Raw genomic sequence first — 21,909 nt, forward strand, 5'->3', positions numbered from 1 at the left:
TGAGTAGGTATAGTAGGATGGTTACCTACCACATGATGTGCTTGAGTATGTGCATAGTTATCTTGATTCTTCCTCTTCTTCTTCTTCCTCCTCCTCTTCTGAATTATCCCTGTTCTTTGAAGTATCACTGAATTCAAAGTTCCCTTCAATATCCAGCACCTGTAAATGCTTTAGGCTTTGGAATGTACTTTCCTTCACTGCTCCAACCGCTATCTTATTGTACCTTCAAAACAAAAGTGTGACCGCTGTGTTTAAAATAACTGTTCTCTGCAGTGTGCTACATTCTAATTTTGAACTTTGCCTTTATGTTACAATATATAATCTCTGTAGATGCAAAGTACAGTACACCTTCTACAAACACAGGAGTGTTTGGAGATAAGAAGGTAGCCTGGGTACAAACTTGCCATAACTTCAGCCTGGCACACAATTCCACTCCGAGAAGTATTGTACCAGCCTAAAAAAGCAGCATTGTTCAAAGTTCAAATGCTGATTGGCCTGACTCTAGGATGACACTTCTGAGAGCAGGGCCTTTTAAAGATGGACCTTTTTTAATAAGTCCCAGGTTCAACAGCCTGGATGCCAAAATGCAGGGGCCAAATCCTGAAGTCCATAAGTGGTTTTTACTCAGACAAAACTGAGACTTCTGGCTGAGGACTGAGTAAAACCAGAGGACTTGGCCCTTTTGGATGGGGAGAGGAAGAGATGGAAGGTAATGATCTGTGAGCAGCCAGGTGAGGCAGTTATTTATATACCCTGATTATTTTTAACTACCACAATTGACAAAGGACTTTTACAGCAGGGAAATCCTGAAAATGTGAGTGATACACAGAGTAACTGCTCACTGGGATTCCAACTGATCTGGCTGTCAGAGAAACAATTGTTCCAGATTCCATCTATTACCCTGCCCCTAATTTCTACAGCTGTACACAGCAGAGAAAAATCACAGTATTGGAAAGTCTCCCCTATGTATTCTTTATCCCAGCACCCAGTACTTTTCCTCCCACAGGGAAATGGTACCAGCTGCATGTCCTAAGTTTCAAAGTATAGTGTGTTTGCAGTGATGTTGTAGTTGTGTTGGTCCCAGAATATGAGAGAGACAAGGTAGGGGAGATAATCTTTCTCAACCTTTTTGATTCCAGGGACCGGCTTGTTGCCTTCCTACACTGTGTGAGGGAGATCTTAGGGACTGGCACCAGTCCACAGATTGGTTGTTGAGAAACGCTGCTGTAGGAGACCGCATAAAATGAAATGGGTAATTGAAGGTTAGAAGGCAGTGGGGTGTTTTACAGATAGTTGCAATGAGCCATAAAACCAGGGTCTCTGAGTCCATGGTTTTTCACATCTAGCAGAGTTATGAATTTAAGTTCCCAGGCTTGCTTTTGAAGATGGTGTGCAGAGGCAAGTTCCCCACAGACCAGGACCCACCAAATTGAAGTGGCACCAGACCCTGCCAGAACATCAGATAAAAAACCTGCAGACATATCTCGTCTGCCACCATGATCAAAATCCCACACAACCTTTCAAGATTCATCAGTCTTACACACACCTATCACAACATTATCCAGTGCATCAAATGCCCCAACATCAACTATATGGATGAAACCAGACAATCACTACACTCTCAAATGAACTCACACAGACAAAAATACCAGGTCACCCGGCAACCAACACTTTCCACAAAGCGAGCACTCCCTATCTGACTTCTCAGTATTCGTCCTCCAAAGGAAACCTGCACAACACCTTCCAAAGAGGAGCCTGGCAACTTACATTCATAACTCTGCTGGACACTAAAAACCGTGGCCTCGGAAACACTGGTTTTATGGCTCATTACAACAATTTGTAACACACAACACTGCCAAACCCTAAATTGCCCAGTTCATTTTAAGTGATCTCCTACAGGGTGAGTAAACCTTTGTGCTTAACAATCCATCCCAATTTGTATTTAGCTCAGACACTCTGGTTTCCTTCCCCAGATCTAAAGAAGAACTCTATGAAGCTCGAAAGCTTGTACTTTCCACCAACAGAAATTGGTCCAATGTCTCTCTCAAAGTATAGTGTGCTTGTCTATGAGACTCAAGGACACCTGTTGATAGTTTTAGATTTTATCCCCTTAAATATTGACTCAAAGGCTACCTGCAGAAACACAACAAAGTGCAACAATTGTTAATCTGTAAACAATGTAAACACACTAATATGTATTTTTAAGGCTCATTCATGTCTATTGCATGGCCCATCACTCTTGAATGTGGTCACTGTTATATTCTCTTAAATATTCCCAGATGCACATGCTATTGTTTTACAATGGTATGATGACGCACGGCTTCTTGTTGACAAATATATCTTAGGCTGACAAGGCCTTTTACTGAATAGTATAGCAAGACGTTTTTGCGTATTTGTTTTATATACACACATTTTTATATAAATTTGGTTTCTGATCTGCATCCAAGTTCTCACTAAATTCTCAGAACTCTGAGCAGCTGGATTCACAGACAATAGGCTTTTAAATTATTGCATAGTAAGCAAATCAAATTATCCAGGAAGGAATGATTCAAATCTGTAGGTTACACAAAGCAGTTTAATTGCATGTAAAGAAATAAGATCAGACCATATAAAGCTCACTATGCCATGCACATCCCAGGCTTTTGAACACATTACTGCAGGGATAAAACATCAGATTAATCAAATATTCCATACTAACCAGGGGTTTTATAAATCCTGTCTGAGCAGTATTGCCAACATCAGTCTGTTAGAGTAATAAAAATACATACATTTACTGGACCAAAAACTGATTTCACCTGCACTGGTGTAAATCCTGAGTAACTCCATTTAAGTTAGTCACCACAGTTTGGATTTACGCTGAGAGATGAGGATGTGGCCCTTACACCTACCAAGTATATAGTTAAAAAACAAACTCTTCATCTGGTGGAGTTTCTAGTTCAATGCTATTTAATCTAAATTGCATCCTGGATAGACATCTGTATCTAAAGGATGGGAAAATATCAAGTCTCTGTCAGCGCTGTGGGAAACTGAGACCTCTTGGTTTGTAGGGCTTTTCATGCTCATGAGTTGTGAATTTGAACAGAGCTCAGGCAATACAATAAATTGTCCCAGGCTTGTATGAAACTTACTCATTGAAAAGTTTATAGAAGTGAGTGAACTTGGCCCAAGTTTGGGGTTTGCACTGAAAGCTGGTGAGTTTCACTTTTTGTTTTGAAAGTTTGACCCAGCTCTAGTCTCTGTCCTTAATTAACTTGAAATTCTGAATATAAGGCTATGAACTAGTTTGAAACTTTGGGTTTCTATCCCTATATTCCAGGTCACTCTTCTGCAGGCAAGTTCTGTTCAGTGCAGGACAATGGCAGTGGGGGATATGGCTGTATGGCCCTGCCACTTGTGTGTGATCTGAACCATTTGTGCCACCTGAGATGTGTAAAGTGGCCATAGCACACTTGAGAATGTGCTTCTGCATGTTTCACACAAAGTGCATAAACGGCCATGTTGAAAAGATTTGCTGTAATATTGCTGATTGTTACCAATGGTAAGAGATCTCCTCTTCAGCAAACATGGCATGCTGGTTTTGGGGTCCCCCCAACCTCTGTAGCAAGGATAATGACTAGAGCCAGGAGCTGAACAAATGTATGGTTTATGTATTTCCTCTGCACTGTAGATTCTTTAGATTCATAGAAGATATTAGAAATCGGAGAGACACGGTGCGTGTCTTTTACTGGACCATCTTCTGTTGATGATAGGGTTGTCAGGTGCCCGGTTTTTGACCGGAAAGTCTGGTCGAAAAGGGGACCTGTAGGCGGGCTCCTTGTCGGGCTGCAGCAGCTCTCATCCCAGCCCCAGAGCAGAGGGAGCCCAGCTGGAAGGGGAGATGGGGGATGGAGATAATCCAGCAAGCAACAGGGGTGGGGCCTTGAGGGGAAGGGCAGAGCAGAGGGCAGGGCCTTGAGGGTCCGGTTACCAGACATAAGAAAGGTAGGAACCCTAGTTGGTATGAGAGACAAACGTTCGAGCTACACAGAGCTCTTCCTCAGATCTGGGCTGAAGTAAGCTCTGTGTAAGCTTGAAAACTTGTCTCTCTCACCAACAGAAGTGGATCCCATAAAAGATAGTTCCTCACCCATCTTGTCTCTCTCTAATAATCTGGGACCAACACAGCTACATCACCATATATTAGAAATCAGATTCATTTTTTTGGCACAGGATTGAAAATGCTCCTTCCCAGAAGATCTGCAGGGCACTTTCAAATGGTTATTGAAAATCAGTTATCATACAACATCAGGACTAGAACGATCAATCTGCAACACTACAGAGATCAATTGTCAAATGGTCAGCCACTCCCAAATTGCCTCCTGGTGGCCAGAGGTGCCTCTGCAAAAGCCTGCCTCAATTTCCCCTTCACTCAGGGCCCCTTTAAAAGTCCACATGGTCCAGATATTCAAAACATTCCCCTTCTGGGGTCCAGTTCATTAAGTGCTGCACAAAGTCATTCAAAATAGAACTCAAACCTACAAAGTCTTCATTCAAGTTTCAGCTGGGCCCAGCCCCTCCTCTCTGAGGGTCTGTCCTCTCTTTAAAGTTTATTTCTTTTACCCCAGTGCTAAGCTGGTCACATAGTCCCTTCTCCCTGTGGGTCTCTGTCTTCCTGCTCTCCCAGCACCCCATACTTGGACATGGCCTTCTCCACAGACCTTCTCCACTCATGTTTTCCCATTGCTCACATAGGGCCCTGCAGGAGCCTTTGTAATCCCTGCAGTGTCTGCAGGAATCTGCCAGCCACCCATAGCTGTCTACCGCTTTATAAGGGCAAGATATCTCCCCTTAAGTTCAGCTAGGCAGCAGGTAATCAGTCAAGGTGCACTGGATCCCACTTCCTCTAAGAGGGTCAGGCCAATCGCCGTATGACTCCCATGATCATACAAGCATCATAATCACATCATGGGCTCACCCTTTCCCCACAAAACTACCAGCGCAAAGCTATAATCATGCATGCCCCCAAACCACTAGCAAGCTTTTATTTGCTATACTATAGAAATTCAGGACTGAAAATCAGTGGCAAGGCTGACTGAGTTAAAATTAGACCTTCCAAACTTTTAGTTTCTGGCTATATCTGGGCACATGACAAGCATGTACACTGACATCCTACTGTCTCTCTAATCTGTCTGCCTGTCCCATTCTTATAAACACTGAAATTTAAAAGGACGCGACACTCAAAGCAGAGTGAGTGTATGAGGTGCACACACAACCCCTCATTGCATATAAACCTAGCTGCACCCTGGATTACTGTACCATCAAGTTGCCCATAGGAGAAGCTAGGATTTTAAATGCCTCCCCTTCCTTACTCCCCACCCCCGAAGCAAGCAATCAGAAAAGAGAAAAAAAAGCAGAACATCCTGTGTGCAGACTCAAAGTAGAAAATGCCCTTACCTGAGGAAAATTCCCTTTATGTTGGGTGTGGATTCAAAGGCATTCTCTGATACCATGGTGATTTTGTTGTTCTGGAGATACAGATATTCTAGGGATCCTGGCAGGTCCGATGGAATAGAGATCAGCTGATTGCCACCCATATCTAATAACTGAAAGGAAGAGTCATACAGCCAGGGGTTAACTGAAGAGATGAGTGTAGACATTAGCAGCACCAACCGTATTTCATTACTGGTGAACCAGATGGTGATGTGTGAATCTCAAAAGGATGGGTATTGATAACCATCACTATGGGTAACCATCCAGAAGTTAGGTACATGTGCAAAACCTATCCCGGATTACTGGGTCTGAATATCTGAGTAGGAAGTCACCTGCAAACAGGCTCCCTTTTGTTTGTGTTCGTGTGTGAGAGAGAGAGAGAGACAAAGAAACTGAGCATTTTGAGAGGGAGAGAAACTGAGCATTTTCAACCCTGTAAAAAGGTTCAGTTTCAGTTGAAGGTGGAGGGATTTTTATTGTTTCCAACCTTGTTTCATGTCAAGATCAATGTGGCCAGGAGGATTCTGGGCAGCCAAAGCAGGGGGTCCTGCCCTCCCACAGTGCAATTTAATCTAGCAGTATCACATCAGAGATCATGCTGCTTTCTTTAAGGGCACCTACATTTCTCTATCCCCATCCTCATGCGTTAGTCCAGGCCTATTTGTAAATGAATGAAAAACAGACTGGGTTTCAATTATGCATAGAACTCCTTGGATGATATTCTCTCAAACACTTCATTGATTAAAATTACTTTTCAAATGGCAAGAAATGTTTCTGTTTCAGACCAATGTGTTAAATTAGCTAGGGCCTGATGCCACAACTCTTACTCACACCTATAGTCTTACAGAAAGAAATGGGCCGAATATTTCTCCAACTCTCTATCTAAGATATATTGGTGTAGCACCAATCGCCATAATATCTGGCCACTGCTCTGAGTTACGTTACTGCAAATCTGGAATTCCAGTGACTTCAGTACACTCATTCTGGATTCAGACCCCAAACTTGCCAACGTTTATGCAAATGCTTAACTTTGTACATGCAGGTAGTTTCCTTGACTTCAGTGGGAATAGTCACATGTGCAAAGTGAAGCATGTGGATAAGTATTTGCAGGATCGGGGCCTTACTCAGCTATAATATGTCAAACCTACCACAACAGGACTACTCATGTAAGAACTGCAGGGCCAACCCCTTAATGAAGTATAAATTACGGTATGCTGTAAGAGAAATAACTGAGTAAGTAATAAAGCCACTCAAAAAATGCAATGTGCCAAATGCAACCTTAAGCAGTGACCTTAGAGGCTACTTGAAGAAAAAAAAAAGGGGGCCTGTTATAGTGATGTCATTTTTCTTGAACAGAGTTTACAGTGTAGTAGGGTACAGCTGGACGCAAGGGGCTCTGCGTTACTCTGGCTTGACAGTGGTGTGACTGGCATAAAACCAGCGTTATGTGGTAGTGAATCAGACCCCTACATAACAGAAGCTTATGTCTTCTTAATAATCAAAGCTTCCAAGATCTTAAGAGCATTTGGTTTGGTTTGAAAACAGATGGGTTAGGATGGATAAATGTCTTTAGTACGACAATGAAACAATCCCACCATCTGTAATCTTCATTGGTGACATCATCCTTCTAAACTCAGTTCCAGCTTTGGAATACAAACATACAGTGAGTCACACTTTAGTTTACCGGCCTTCATTAAAAGCACCATGTTGACAAGAAAATTAAGAAGGTATGATAAAACCATGGGCCAGAGCCTCAGCTAGTATAAACTGGCATTGTTCCATTAATTTCAATGGATTTATGCCAATTTATACCACCTGAAATCTGATGCACCATTTTCTCCATAGACTTCAAGAGCAGAACTAACATGAGATGAACGGCTGTACAAATCAAAATTCTTGGCATGTCTGAAGTCCTAATGCTGATAACCAGAATCACATATGCTCTGCATCTCTTATCCCTGCGGTGCTTTCAAATACGAAAGCTCCCTCCTTACAGTGCACTAATGTAGGTACAGTGGATGGTTGCCATAACAAGGGCAATACCTTTTAGCGCAGGGAATCGGCTCTTGCCTAAAAGGAAATGCAGACAAATCCTTCAGCTACTGACACAACTGCAAGATCATTTTGCATAGCACAAATGTGATTGTTCCTGCCTGCCTTATGTTTCTATTCAACTTTCCCTGACAATTAACCAAAGGACAGGCAGTTGATTGAATCCAGGCCTCCTAACTACTATCCAGGTGCCTTACCCAGCTGAGCTGCTAAATCCTACAGCTTGGCTTGTCTGACTGTAAGCTGCTATGGATGTTTTGTGCATTAACAGCTTGTTTTGTTTATGTACTCCTTGCCTCCCAGTGTCCCTCCCTTCAGAACTCTACACAATAAAGCTGATTTAAAACCCTTGGGGGTGGGGAGCAGCATTTGTATGGCGGCATCTGGAGTTTTAGCTGCATGACTCATTAATATCCAGTTGAAAATATAACACAGCTTCAGAATCCAGGACCAAAGAAATCCTTATGTTTCCTCTGATAACAGTACAATGGCGGCTGTCTTTCTATTTAGGAGGACAACTCTGCCACAAGTCTTTTAAAATCAGATAATGGCCTCTTTCTACACTGTCCTGCACTTAATGTGCAGGCCTAGAAAATAAGGACCAATCTGAATCTACCATTAATGCTCCCTGAATTGGATCAAGCAAATAGGGAAGAGACATCCATATTATCAATACCATAGAGAAGGTGGTGTTTGTACCTGGAGACTGCTGAGTTCCCTCCATGCTCCCCTGTAAATGGAATTGACTTTCAGTTTATTGTTGCTCAGGTATAGCTCCTGCAGCTTTGTCATTCCTGCCAGGGCTCTTCTTGGAATGGTGCTTATGTCGTTCTCCTTCAGTTTCAGAATCTGCAAGTTCTTTGGAAAGCCAAAGGGCAGCGTGTGGAGGTTGTTCCCAGAAAGATCCAAGGACTTTAGCAGTCTCAGCTTGCGGAAGGCCTCCCGATGGATATGAGGACTTGTGATCTTATTGTAGCTCAAGTTTAACTCCTCCAGTAAGTAAGTAGTAGCAAAGTCATTCCTGTTAATCTCAGAGATCTGGTTATGAAGGATCATAAGTGTCTTCACTCGCCGAGGTAGCCCACTGGGAATCCTTTCCAGTATATTGTTGTACAAGTGGACAGTGTGCAACTTCTTCAGGCCCTGGAAGGCTTGTGGGTGAATCCCACGGGCTTTTAACTTGTTGTTGTGAAGTAGAAGGTACTCAAGGTTTCTAATTTGGATCAAGACGTCTCTGCCAATCGTCTTAATTGCATTCTTCTCCAGGTGAAGGAGGACGATGTTTCGAGGCAAGCCACTCGGGATTTGTGAAAGATTATTGCTGGACAAATCCAGATATTCAAGGCTGGATAGTTTCCTTGGAAAAGCAGAAAGAAAAAATTCTCCATTTACATACTCCCAAGTGAAACAATAATATGTTTCCCTGGGGGATTTACCCCCTTTTTAACAGACTTTCTCCCCCCATCATGGCCACCTTGCTACTTCCCTTTCTGTCCTTGATGTACCTCTGGTGGGGACAGGTTTCAGAGTAGCAGCCGTGTTAGTCTGTATTAGCAAAAAGAAAAGGAGAACTTGTGGCACCTTAGAGACTAACAAATTTATTTGAGCATAAGCTTTCGTGAGCTACAGCTCACTTCATCGGATGCATGGTGGGGACAGCAGAATGTGTAGTTCCTTCACTGGCCACTAGGGGATATCCAGTGCAATCAAGCACCAGCTACACTTGCAGGAGAGCTGGCTAGATTCCATAAGCATCTGCCAGGGAGCTGAGATCTGCCTTTCAGCTTGGTATTTCTCTCTATTAACACCACATGCAAAATACTACAGCCGAATGATCAAAGTTATTGCATGCCACCAGAAAGACAGGCAGAGATGCAGTGGAAAGACCATTAAAATTTGAAAGTTCTGCTGTCAGTTTAAAATGACTACATCACAATCAACTCTAACTCCTGTCTCTCATTTCAAATAAAAAGGTATTTTTCACACTAAAAAAACAAGTTTTGCCTTTGAGATGATGCTGAATTTTTCTCACCAAAGGGAGAAACGTAAGCTCAGAGGTCTATGCCAAGATTATGAACTTCTCGTGACCTCCTAGTATTATGGAAGTGATTCAAGGCCAGATCTGCTTTGTGTAAACTATTCAAACTAGATTCCAAGGACTCAGTTGTAGCTAAAGCAAATCTTCAGTCCAGCCTCTTATACCAACTGGATGCAGGTAAGTGGTATTATTTCCCAGCTCTGTGTTTCAAGGCAGACATTTCTGGAACTGGATAGTTTCTCAAGTCAAACAGTACACTCAATTGATATAATCTGTATGACAATGCATATCCCATTTTACATTGCCAAAAAGTCTTCAGGAAATATGGCTTTATGTTGTGCAACCTTCACTGACCACTGAGTGCAAAAGATCAAACCCCATCCCCACTGCAAAAGGTGATCTGTGGCTTAGCCGGAGGGATTGAGTTATGCTCATCCAACCCTTATCAGAAATGTTACACAAAACATTATTCTGGAGATAAAAATAGCAAAACCACATATAAATTACTAGGCAATTGTGAGGATGCTAAATGGTAATGGGAAGAATAAAGGGGTTGTTGCATTTTCCTTTCTTCATAATCTGACAGGTTTATAGAGCACATAGCAAGTTATGGGCAGGACATGTACTGTGAGTCAGATCCTCAGGTACAGCCAGTCAAGTACTCCACACAACTGGGAAGGCAAAGGTAGCTTCCTGACACTCTGATCCCAAGAGCCTCAGTTTACCCATGGCACACTATGGAGAAGCCAAAGGGCTATTTTAAATTGCACCAGCTTGTAAAAAACCCTTAGGGGCCATTTTGCTTTGGGGAAGTATCAAAGTACAGCATTCTCCAGCTTTCCTCCTACACTGGGGTAGCCCCTTGCCAGGGTGATCCTTAACTGCACAATTAGGGCAGCTTTCAAGTCTGTTTTGCACTGTGAGAGCAGCACAAAAGAGAATCAGCAGAGCTGAAGATCTAGCCTTAATGTCCAGAAAACTGCACTTGGATCTGATCATGAGAAGTGCTGAGTGATCTCACTCCCTGTTGGTTTCAACAGGAATAGGAGCCCTAAACTTTTATTGACTTCAGCAGGACTCTAGGCCTCTCCCAGTAAGCACCTGGTACTTTGCATGATTGGGCCTGTAGCTACCAGGGGGCTAGGATCATAGGTGTCCTTTATTTAAAGACACTGTATGATACCAGTTCAAACCATTGACCAATATGTTTGCATTTGGGTGACTGCACCTGAATCTAGGCCTTCTCATATAGACCCAGTAAATAAAATGGCACATTTTATAATAGAAATCTTGTACCTTCTTGTACATGTAAAGAAAAAACAGCCAAATTTAAAGAGCAGAGTCTCACCAGAAGGTTTCATTGTCCATCCCTTCATTAGTCAAGTAGTTGTTCTGCAAATACAGCTCTCGAAGGCCCGCAAGTTCATTGAAGGCTCCTTTGGGAATCTTCTCTAGTTTGTTGTTCTATAGACACAGAAAGCACATTATTAGGCTGAGAATATCTGAGTCTTGAGAATAGTCAGGCACAAGTCTGAGCAGCTAGCATCATAGGCCTCATGTCCATGGGCATAAGAAGCAATGAAAAATCAGAAGGACTAGCATATAGTATATTACATGGGGATGTTATTAGGCTGAGAGAGAAATATATCCAAACAGTAGGCCAGATCCTGCAGTCCTTTCTCACTCACTCTTCTGGCATAACTCCCCAAGAGTTCTGACTGAGGACAGAGTAAGAGAATTGCAGGATTTGGCCCATTAACAAGGCCTTACTTACCGTACAGGTTCCAATTTCCTCACCCAAGCAATCTATTCACCTATCAAACAACCCTGGTCAAAGAATCTAGACTCAGCAAACCAGATTCCACTATAAAGTGGATCAACTAATTCTACAATCCTAACAATATTCCTTATCTACCAAAAAGTACAGTTCCTAAGAGTTAGATTCCAGAAAGCTACCTTCTCCCCTTAATGTGGCTTCTGAGTGGCCAACAGGCAGCAAAAGATAAAGCTTTGCTGTTGCCCTGAGCCAACACTAAAAACGTTGCATTTGTTGGTGCATTCCATTTACAGGCAGGAATTAGAAGTGGGCCCCCACACTTTTAGAATATATAAGGCACTAATGTTGAATTTGGCAGACACAAAACAATTCAAGTATATGAAGAATGCACTGGACGCTGGGAGAGCTTCATATCTCATAGAACATCTCAATCAATGGGGCTACACCAGTGTCAAAGTGATCAGAGAGAGGAAAGAGACAACATGACTGTGTCACATCAAAACTAACCCTGTTTCTCCCCTTTCAACTCCCAGCGGCTCTTCCTCATTTATTGTTGCTCTCCCCTGGGCTGGTCAAAACAACAGGTAAATGTGCAGCTACCAGCAGATGATGCTTTTTCGAAACAAAGTGCATATTTCCCTCTTCGGTCCTCCTCTTTTCCCCCACAGGGCTCAAGACTGCCACTCTCACCGCTGACTTGAGGAAAGACAGTTCAAGTCCAGCACTGGACAAACTTTGGGTCTTGATTGCGCACGAGGCTGAGTACCCACACATCCCATTAAAGTCAATGGGAGTAGAGAGCACTCAGCATCTTGCAGGAGGAGTCCAGCAATTCACAAGATCAAGCCTTTTGTTTTTACCTTTCTCCAGGCTGGAGACCCTAGTTCCTAAAAAGTGTTGCATGAGAGTCAATGGTGAAACGTCAAAGAAAAGGAAAGCAGGGCAGGCAACAAAGGATTTCATAGCTTAGTGAGATGATAATAGGCTAAGAGCCCTTTTCATCTCCCAGGGATTGTCACAACTAAGCACAGCTGGACCCAAAATTCTCCACCATCGCAGCTCCTCCATGTTAGCTATGGACGACACGCGATTTTAATCATAGAATATCAGGGCTGGAAGGGACCACAGGAGGTCATCTAGTCCAACCCCCTGCTCAAAGCAGGACCAACACCAGCTAAATCATCCCAGCCAAGGCTTTGTCAAGCTGGGCCATAAAAACCTCTAAGGATGGAGATTCCACCACCTCCCTAGGTAATCCATTCCAGTGCTTCACCACCCTCCTAGTGAAATAGTGTTCCCGAATATCCCACCTAAACCTCCCCCATTGCAACTTGAGACCATTGCTTCTTGTTCTGTCATCTGCCACCACTGAGAACAGCCTAGCTCCATACTCTTTGGAACCCCCCTTCAGGTAATTGAAGGCTGTTATCAAATCCCCCCTCACTCATCTCTTCTGCAGACTATATAACCCCAGTTCCCTCAGCCTCTCCTCGTAAGTCATGTGCCCCAGCTCCCTAATCATTTTCGTTGCCCTCTGCTGGAATCTCTCCAATTTGTTCACGTCCCTTCTGTAGTGGGGGGACCAAAACTGGACGCAATACTCCAGGTGTGGCCTCATCAGTGCCAAATAGAGGGGAATAATCACTTCCCTCGATCTGCTGGCAATGCTCCTACTAATACAGCCCAATATGCCATTGGCCTTCTTGGCAACCAAGGACACACTGACTCATATCCAGCTTCTTGTACACTGTAATCCCCATGTCCTAGAATCATAGAATATCAGGGTTGGAAGGGACCTCAGGAGGTCATCTAGTCCAACCCCCTGCTCAAAGCAGGGCCAATCCCCAATTTTTGCCCCAAATCCCTAAATGGCACCCTCAAGGATTGAACTCACAACCCTGGGTTTAGCAGGCCAATGCTCAAACCACTGAGCTATCCCTCCCCCCAATGGAGGTTTGCCACTCCAGGCCAATGGAGGCTGCAGGAAGGGTGGCCAGCATATCCTTCAGCCCGTGCCACTTTCCGCAGCCCCCATTGGCCTGGAGTGGTGAACCGCGGCCAGTGGGAGCTGCGATCGGCCAAACCTGCGGACGCGGCAGGTAAACAAACTGGCCTGGCCCACCAGGGGCTTTCCCTGAACAAGCGACGGTCCTAGTTTGAGAACCACTGGTCTAGGTCACTCTGGACCCTATCCCTACCCTCCATCATATCTACCTCTCCCCCCAGCTTACTGTCATCTGCGAACTTGCTGAGAGTGCAATTAATCCCATCATCCAGATCATTAATAAAGATGTTGAACAAAACTGGCCCCAGGACCGACCCCTAAGGCACTCCACTTGATACCAGCTGCCAACTAGACATCAAGCTGTTGATCACTACCCATTGAGCCCAACAATCTAGGCAGCTTTCTGTCCACCTTATAGTCCATTCATCCAATCCATACTTTTTTAACTTGCTGGCAAGAATACTGTGGGAGACCGTATCAAAAGGTCTACTAACATCCACCACTTTCCCCATATCCATAGAGCCAGTTATCTCATCATAGAACCAATCAGGTTGGTCAGGCATGACTTGCCCTTGGTGAATCCGTGTTGACTGTTCCTGATCACCTTCCTCTCCTCCAAGTGCTTCAAAAGGGATTCCTTGAGGACTTGCCCCATGATTTTGCCGGGGACTCAAGTGAACAGGGCCATCCCTACCCATACACAAAGTACGCAGCTGCGTAGGGCACCAGGAAATTTGGGACACCAAATTTCCTGGTGCCCTGCGCAGCTGTGTGCTGCTCCAGCCCCTGCCCCGCCTCTTCCCCATGGCCCCCACCCCTGCTCCACCCCAGCCCTGCCTCTTCTCACCCCTGCTCTGCCCCAGCCCCCCCATTCCACTCCTCCCCCAAAGCCCCCGCCCTGCTCCACCCCTTCCTGCCCCCACTCCCCTGAGGACTGCAGCAGGGCCAGGCCTACACTCACTGGGGGTGGTTCCCCCCTGCCCCTCAAGCCAGCCCCCCCACCCCCCACAGAGGCCTGGGGCCCCACACATTCCCCCCCTCCCGCCGGGGAGCTGCGTAGGTCCCCAGAATAGCTAGGGATGGCCCTGGAAGGGAGGCTGACTGGTCTGTAGTTCACGATTGGATGACACGGAAATAATACCAGAGCCCAGCTAAACTACAACTTCCACCAATGTCTCTGCCAGGGTTAGCTGCAGCCATGGAAAATTACTGGTTCAAATATTCCAGTTGCCAGTTCAGTAGATACCAAAAGTCATTGCTACTTGAAAGTGATACAGCCTATGTGAAATAACCTGGTGAGCAAAGACAGTACCTTCCTAGTGGATAAACAACAGTATCAGGAAAAACACCACCATAAATGGCAGGCTCAGCAAAGAGGACAAAGACCAAATGGCCTTAGAAACTTATCTGCCCTCTCATCTCATCCCTTATCTGCCCTCTGTGTGATTCCGACACCACGTGAGGACAGCATGACAAAATGTGCACTCTCTCTGTCCAAGGACTGCCTGATGTTTGGCTACACTTAGGACTGAGACATGCAAGGCTGCCAGCCAGCCACCAGTAATACATTCCTTTGGAAATAGAAAAAACGGAATTTTGATCTAGACAAACAGCTCATTGCTCTGCAAAACAGCCATCACTACTCATGCCAGTACACATGTATGTACAGGGGAGATTGGCTACTCGCTGGCGTGCTTTTCATTCAGCCCAAACCTAGCAGTCACAATCTAACAATGGGCCTGCCTCTGCAGTTTAAATCTCAGGCGCACACAGAACTGCATCCCAGATGTAAGAGAATGCACAAAGTTGGTTCCATTACCTTTAAGTGTAGTTTATATAGTGCTGGAGGCAGGTTCTTTGGAACATACTTCAGGAAATTGCTGGACATGATCAATATCTCCACGTTATTAGAGCCATTGAACATATCATCAGGTAACCCAGCATCTGAAAGTTTATTGTTGTGAAGATACACAGATCTACCAGAAAGAAAGAAAGACTGAATTAGGCAGTATGGTTTGCTTTCCTCTCTTACCCAATGCAGCCTTCTGAAATCTACACCTCAGTCTATCGTCTTCCTTTTCTTAAGATACATATGTTCATTTTTTTAATGTATCACTTATTCTGCCAAGTATAAAAACAGATGTGCCCAAACCACAACACTGGCCCCAAGCAGTCTCTGAGTGGTGGAGTGTTCAAAATCCAAACCTGGATCTCGATCTGTATTTTATGAATCGCCCCATCTTTAACAGGCTGAGACAAAGCCTGGGATCTGTACATAGCAAGACTTAGATATGTTTGAAATCTGGATCTGAATTTAGCAGCTTGAGCCCAGCTCAGTGTTTGGCCACAAGGCAAAGGGAATCTATTGGAGCGATAGGCAAACCTCAGAAAGTTTAGAGTTTGGACTTGGTACAGACACATACCCAAAGTTTGGGTTCTAGTCTAAAGCAGTGGTTTTCAACCAGGGGTCCAGGGCCCCCTGATGGGCCATGAGCAGGTTTCAGGGGGTCCGCCAAGCATAGCCAGTGTTAGACTCACTAGGGCCCAGGACAGAAAGCCAAAGCCTTGCCGCACAGGGCTGCAGCTCAGGGCGCCAAGCCCCACCACCTGGGGCTGAAGTCAAAGCCTGAGCAACGTAGCTTCACAGTGCCCCCTGTGGTGTGGGGCTCCACCCAACTGCCCTGCTTGCTACCCTGTAACTCAGGCACTGGCTTTTATATGCAGAAAAACAGCTGTTGTGGCACAGTTGGGGGTGGAGTTTTTATAACATGTTGGAGGGGGGGCCTCAGAAAGAAAAAGGTTGAGAACCCCTGGTCTAAAGCACATCCTGTCCTTGAGTTTGCAAAGTTGGGCTATAAATCTCTTGAGGATTGGTTATCTCAGGAGATTTCCATTATTTCTGCTTCCATGAAGGCCGGAAATAATACAAGAATAGCTTCTACGTTGCTATTTCAGAATTTCTGCTCCCAGAACTCAGGAGTGCAGAGACCACTGTGCAGATGAAAGAATAGGCTTAACCAGTCCGTAAGAAAGACTTTTACACTTAAGGTGAAGGTTTGGAGGAAAAAACATTTTATTTCCCTTATGCACCAGTTAGCCCCATCCCTAGGTAAATTCCTCCCAGGAAGTCTAATCAGATAAGAGGAAACAGTTCTATCTCAGAGCGAGAGGAAAAGGAAACAGAGCCTTAACTTCCTTTCTTCCACAATTTTTATAACCGTGCAATGACAGTGATGTCAATGGAGCCACTCCCAATCTACACTTATGCAAGTCGGAGGAGAATTGGGTCCAAACCATCCTCTGGTTGTTTTTACAAAAACCCACGGTCATAAACAATGGGTGACTACTCCCATTTCTGTAGTCCCTTTGCTTCTGCATATGCTGCAGGAGGCACTGTGTGGCCAAAATCCTGGAGGCAGATTAACAGTATGATAGGGAACCACTTCCAAAGCAGGGATTGAAAAGGCTGCATTCTCTAACTTGTCCTAGGATTTTGTTGTGATTGTGGTGATGATTTGGGGGGATTTTTTGGACTCAACATAGAAACACAACAGCTCCACGAGCAGAGAACCACAGGGCAGGGTATTATTCACTCTGTGTGGTCAGCTATGCTTTTAACTGACAGATATCTGACTTTCTGAAAACCTCTCATTCCAAGTCAGCAGAGCCTGAAAGTACATACTTTACTGGAGGGGAAAAGTACAACAGCTGAACCTCCAAGTTGGGATCTTGTATCAGTCCAGCTCAGGAAACAACGAGCTGCTATTCTGTATTAAACAATGGTTGCTATGGGAGAGCTTGTGAAACTCACTTCAGAAAGAGTCCAGCTACTTAATGTGATGCAAGAACTCAGCAGCTTCTGTAATTCAGGTTTTGGAAGGAAGACACATGCATAAGCTGAGGTGCAGTCATGATGAAATATCACGCACGATGAGCGACTGGCCCAACCTCTTCAGGTAACTAACGGCTTACCAGGCTAAGAGCCTAGAAGGTCCTGAGCCAACTCAGCTCCCCCTGAAGTCAATGGAAATTGAGGGCTCTCCGCATAATTGCAGGATTAGACCCTGTGCTAACTGCGCCAGCCAGCGCTAGCCACTTACAATTCAAATGTACACGTTGTAACCAGCCGTGGAGCTTGGGCTGCTCTTGCAATGGTTACTGCAGTAATGGAGGCTGTATCAATAGATTACACTGGACTAGATAAAACTTCTGCGGAGCAGACCACGTTTCACCGCAGGCATGTGTACCCACAACTGACATGAGGGTGGTCTGTGGCACTGCACTGGGGTCCAACCGAGAAAATCATCACTAAAGAGTCACGGTGGTGCCTAGAGAATCAGCCATACAAGGTTGAAGTACTGATGGGGGTTGGGAAGTACTGTTGAACCAATACTGTTGCATCATTAACAACAGCATTACAGTCTCAGCTTGATCACAGCCTTTCAGTGAAGGAACTAAGGTGGAGTTGGGGATATTTGACCAGTTAGTCACTGAACTGATTAATCAGTGCTGGTCCTTGCCACTCATAACAGATAAACACAAAAAAGATTTAGAAGATTATTATTAAACATTATTAAAAATGTTGTGTGTATATTTGTGTGATGTCCAGCAAAAGCCACTAGAATGCATTCATCTGAGAGTGGTTTTGGTCCCCTCAGTAACATAAACAATCCTCCTCCTCCAAAAGTTATCTGCAGGCCAAAAATGGTTTCAGTAAACAATCTAAATAATCAGTTCTTCCCACCAACCCATTTGCGCTAAGCAGTGACAGAACATACTCCTCCTTTCACTTCTCGATCCCTTACCTCAGGTTTGGCTTCTGTCCGAACGTGAGCCCATAAATCTTTGTGATGTAATTGGCTGCAAAATCTGCACTGATCAAGGTATTTGGTAGGAATTTCGGAGCCAGAGTTAGCTGAAAAACAAATATTGGGGGGGAGAGGAAGCCAGTTAGATGCAATGAATGCTTTAACCACCAGTATTGGGTTAGCAACAGAATATTTGCAGGCTATTTACTTTGAAGAAGCAACAGTAAATGATACAGACCAAGTGGTCTCATTAAAAACAGTGAGCATTTCTGTCCTTACTAAATAATCTCTACAGGAAGGAGCTAGGCTTTTGCTTCAAAATGTTTGGATGGGTTTTGTTTTAATTGGAAGGAATCAAGGGTTCAGAGAGTAAATACATTTCATGTTATGGTCATAATTCCTGTGAAATACTGTGCCAAAATTTTAAAAAAGCATCATAATGCCCCCACTGCTAGAGTCTCATGTGAAAATAACTCACGTGGTGGTTACTCCACACTTTAGTTCCAAAGTCCCACGCATGTTTGACAATCTCTTCAAAACAGGATGCAGATTACCAGGGGTGTTTTTTTCCAAACAACACAGCAGAATATAATATCGGCACAAAAGCAAATATCTGATGTGTATGAAGAGTTACATCTTATTTGTTAAACACAGACAGTGTATTGGAAACAAAATACAGTGTTCTTGTCCCAAAGAGTTTATAATCCAAACAAGACAGACACAGGGCTTGTTTCTCTTCTTGGCCCAGTTCTATTCAATATCTTTATCAATTATCTGGAAAAAATCATTGCTGGTAAAGTTTGCAGATGACAAAAATTGGTGGAGTGGTAAAAGATTAGGACAAGATTACTGAGAAGAATAGACAGGCCTGTAACCAGAGCTGATCCAGAGAACAGAAGGGTGTGCTGTCGACCGAGTGCTAAGATATGGGATGTGGAACTGAGGTTAAAGAGGATCCTAAAGGGAGCGGGAAAGAATCCACTGATCATCCTTCATGTGGGAACAAATGATACCGATAGATTCTCGCTGGAACGTATCAAGAGAAACTATGCCAGGCTGGGGAAGACGCTTAAGGAAATCGAGACTCAGGTGGTCTTCAGTGGGATTCTGCCTGTTCCTAGAGAAGGGCAACAAAGGTGTGACAAGATGATGATGCTCAATAGATAGCTCAGGCAGTGGTGCTATAAGGAGGGCTTTGGGATATATGGCCACTGGGAGGCATTCATGGACAGAGGACTGTTCTCTCGGGATGGACTCCATCTGAGTAGGGAGGGAAATAGACTTCTAGGATGGAGACTGGCACAACTGATTAAGAGAGCTTTAAACTAGGAATTTGGGGGAGATGGCTGGGAGACGTCCAGGTAATCTCCATGCCAGATTTTAACATTGAGAGGGAAGAAAACGAAGTAAGAAAGGATACAGCTGTGGGTAGGAGAATGGACATAAGGAGGAAGGGCAGTGTGGATACCAGTCTAATAGGTCATACTGGCGGTAGAATGTCCGTGCCCAATCAGGTGAAGAAAGTGAGTGAGGCCAAATAGCAAAAATTAAGATGTTTGTACACCAATGCGAGGAGCCTAGGTAACAAAATGGAGGAACTAGAGCTACGGGTGCAGGAAGTGAAACCAGATATTATAGGGATAACAGAAACATGGTGGGAGATAATTACTGGAATACAGTGCAAGTTCATTTTAAAAAAGGATGTTGACAAATTGGAAAGGGTTCAGGAAAGAGCTACAAGAATGATTCCAGGTCTAGATAGCCTGCTTTACAAGGAGAGACTAAAGAAGCTCAATCTATTTTAGTTTATCCAAGAGAAGGCTAAGAGGTGACTTGATCACAGTCTGTAATTACCTGTATGGTGAAAAGATTTCTGATAGTAGAGGGCTCTTTAATCTAGCTGACAAAGGTATAACACAAGATCCGATGGCTGGAAGCTGAAGCTAGACAAATTCAGATTAGAAATAAGGTGAACATTTTTAAGTGAAGGTAATTAATCATTAGAACAATTTACCTAGAGTGTGATAGATTCTCTGTCACCTGGAGTCTTTAATCAAGATTGGATGTCTTTCTAAAAAGATATGTTCTGGAGAATACAACCAGAAGTTGTAGACTAGATACAGACATCAGTTGGTTAAATTCTATGGCCTGCATTATGCAGGTGGCAGACTACCTGATTATAATGGTTTCTTCTGGCCTTAAATACTTTGAATCTATAAATCGTCCTCTCACACAGGTTTTACACCAGTGTTACTCCATGAACTTCAATGGTCCTACTCCTGACTTACAGTGATGTAAGTGAAGGGAGAGTCAGACCTAAGGAGCAGGCAAGACACAATGAGACTCCACATGAAGGAATGTCAGTAATTCTTTTTTAAGTCATTACTCATATTATTATTAACACTTCATGAGGGCCTTGGGGAAGAACAGAGATTTTAATGGGGAATTGCTTGGCCTAACTTCTTAAATAAATGAATAACTGAAGAGTATTCAAGCTTCTCTTTCTGCTGGTATGCCAAGCATGCACTTGGCAGAGTCGTGTTTCTATCACCTTGTAGTTCACCAGACATATAACTCAGACTTTTATTTTTAAACCGAAAATAAATTTGTTTAATTTATTTGTCTCTTTCTCTCCTGTGTCGGTAGTACCCTCCTTAGGCTGCCTGAAAATGTCCGATGGACACAAATCAAGCAAAAAGAGCCCTTTCCCCAAATCAATTATCCCCTGTGAAGCTTTCTCAGCACCAGAAATAATGGGTGGAAATTAGAGGCATTTTACCAACGACCAGCACTGACACCACATTGCCTTTAGCTTTGGATGTACTCACTTGCTGACTTGGGAGATGTAATCTCCTGGGAGTGGGTTAATGCTAACAAGCCTGGTCAAGAAGCTCTGGAAATGTGTCATAAAGCAACATTATGCCTATGTGTCCATATGTAACATTATGCCTTTTGTGTCATATAGTCATATGCTATGTGTCATAAGGCAAGATAGCAAAGCTTTTGATATGGTCTCCCACAGTATTCTTGCCAGCAAGTTAAAGAAGTATGGGCTGGATGAATAGACTATAAGGTGGATAGAAAGCTGGCTAGATCATCGGGCTCAACAGGTAGTGATCAATGGCTCCATGTCTAGTTGGCAGCTGGCATCAAGTGGAGTGCCTCAAGGGTCGGTCCTGGGGCCGGTTTTGTTCAATATCTTCATTAACGATCTGGAGGATGGCATGTTTGCAGATGACACTAAACTGGGATGAGTGGTAGATACGCTGCAAGGTAGGGATAGGATACAGAGGGACCTAGACAAATTAGAGGATTGGGCCAAAAGAAATCTGATTAAGTTCAACAAGGACAAGTGCAGAGTCCTGTACTTAGGACGGAAGAATCCCATGCACTGCTACAGACTAGGGACCGAATGGCTCGGCAGCAGTTCTACAGAAAAGGACCTAGGGGTTACAGTGGACGAGAAGCTGGATATGAGTCAACAGTGTGCCCTTGTTGCCAAGAAGGCCAACTGCATTTTGGGATGTATATGAAGGAGCATTACCAGCAGCTTGAGGGACGTGATCATTCCCCTCTATTTGGCATTGGTGAAGCCTCATCTGGAGTACTATGTCCAGTTTTGGGCCCCACACTACAAGAAGGATGTGAAAAAATTGGAAAGAGTCTAGTGAAAGGCAACAAAAATGATTAGGGGGCTGGAGCACATGACTTATGAGGAGAGGCTGAGGGAACTGGGATTGTTTAGTCTACAGAAGAGAAG

The 21,909-nt window shown here is 44.1% G+C and overlaps 1 protein-coding gene across 2 annotated transcripts in view; it reads right to left on the reverse strand.

The window, feature by feature from the left end:
- PODN (podocan) overlaps positions 1-21,909 on the reverse strand; it is a 41,474-nt gene that overhangs the window by 2,589 nt on the left and 16,976 nt on the right. For both annotated transcript variants that reach the window (XM_074962310.1, XM_074962309.1), the window contains exons 5-10: positions 18,147-18,256; positions 15,161-15,317; positions 10,908-11,023; positions 8,221-8,878; positions 5,434-5,582; positions 30-223 (exon numbers count right to left, since the gene is read on the reverse strand). In XM_074962310.1, coding sequence (XP_074818411.1) covers positions 58-223; positions 5,434-5,582; positions 8,221-8,878; positions 10,908-11,023; positions 15,161-15,317; positions 18,147-18,256 — 1,356 coding nt within the window. In that variant the 3' untranslated portion in view covers positions 30-57. The remainder of the gene's footprint in view (positions 1-29; positions 224-5,433; positions 5,583-8,220; positions 8,879-10,907; positions 11,024-15,160; positions 15,318-18,146; positions 18,257-21,909) is intronic.

The sequence above is a fragment of the Natator depressus genome, chromosome 8, assembly GCF_965152275.1.
Source record: "Natator depressus isolate rNatDep1 chromosome 8, rNatDep2.hap1, whole genome shotgun sequence".
In the NCBI taxonomy this organism is placed as follows: Eukaryota; Metazoa; Chordata; order Testudines; family Cheloniidae; genus Natator; species Natator depressus.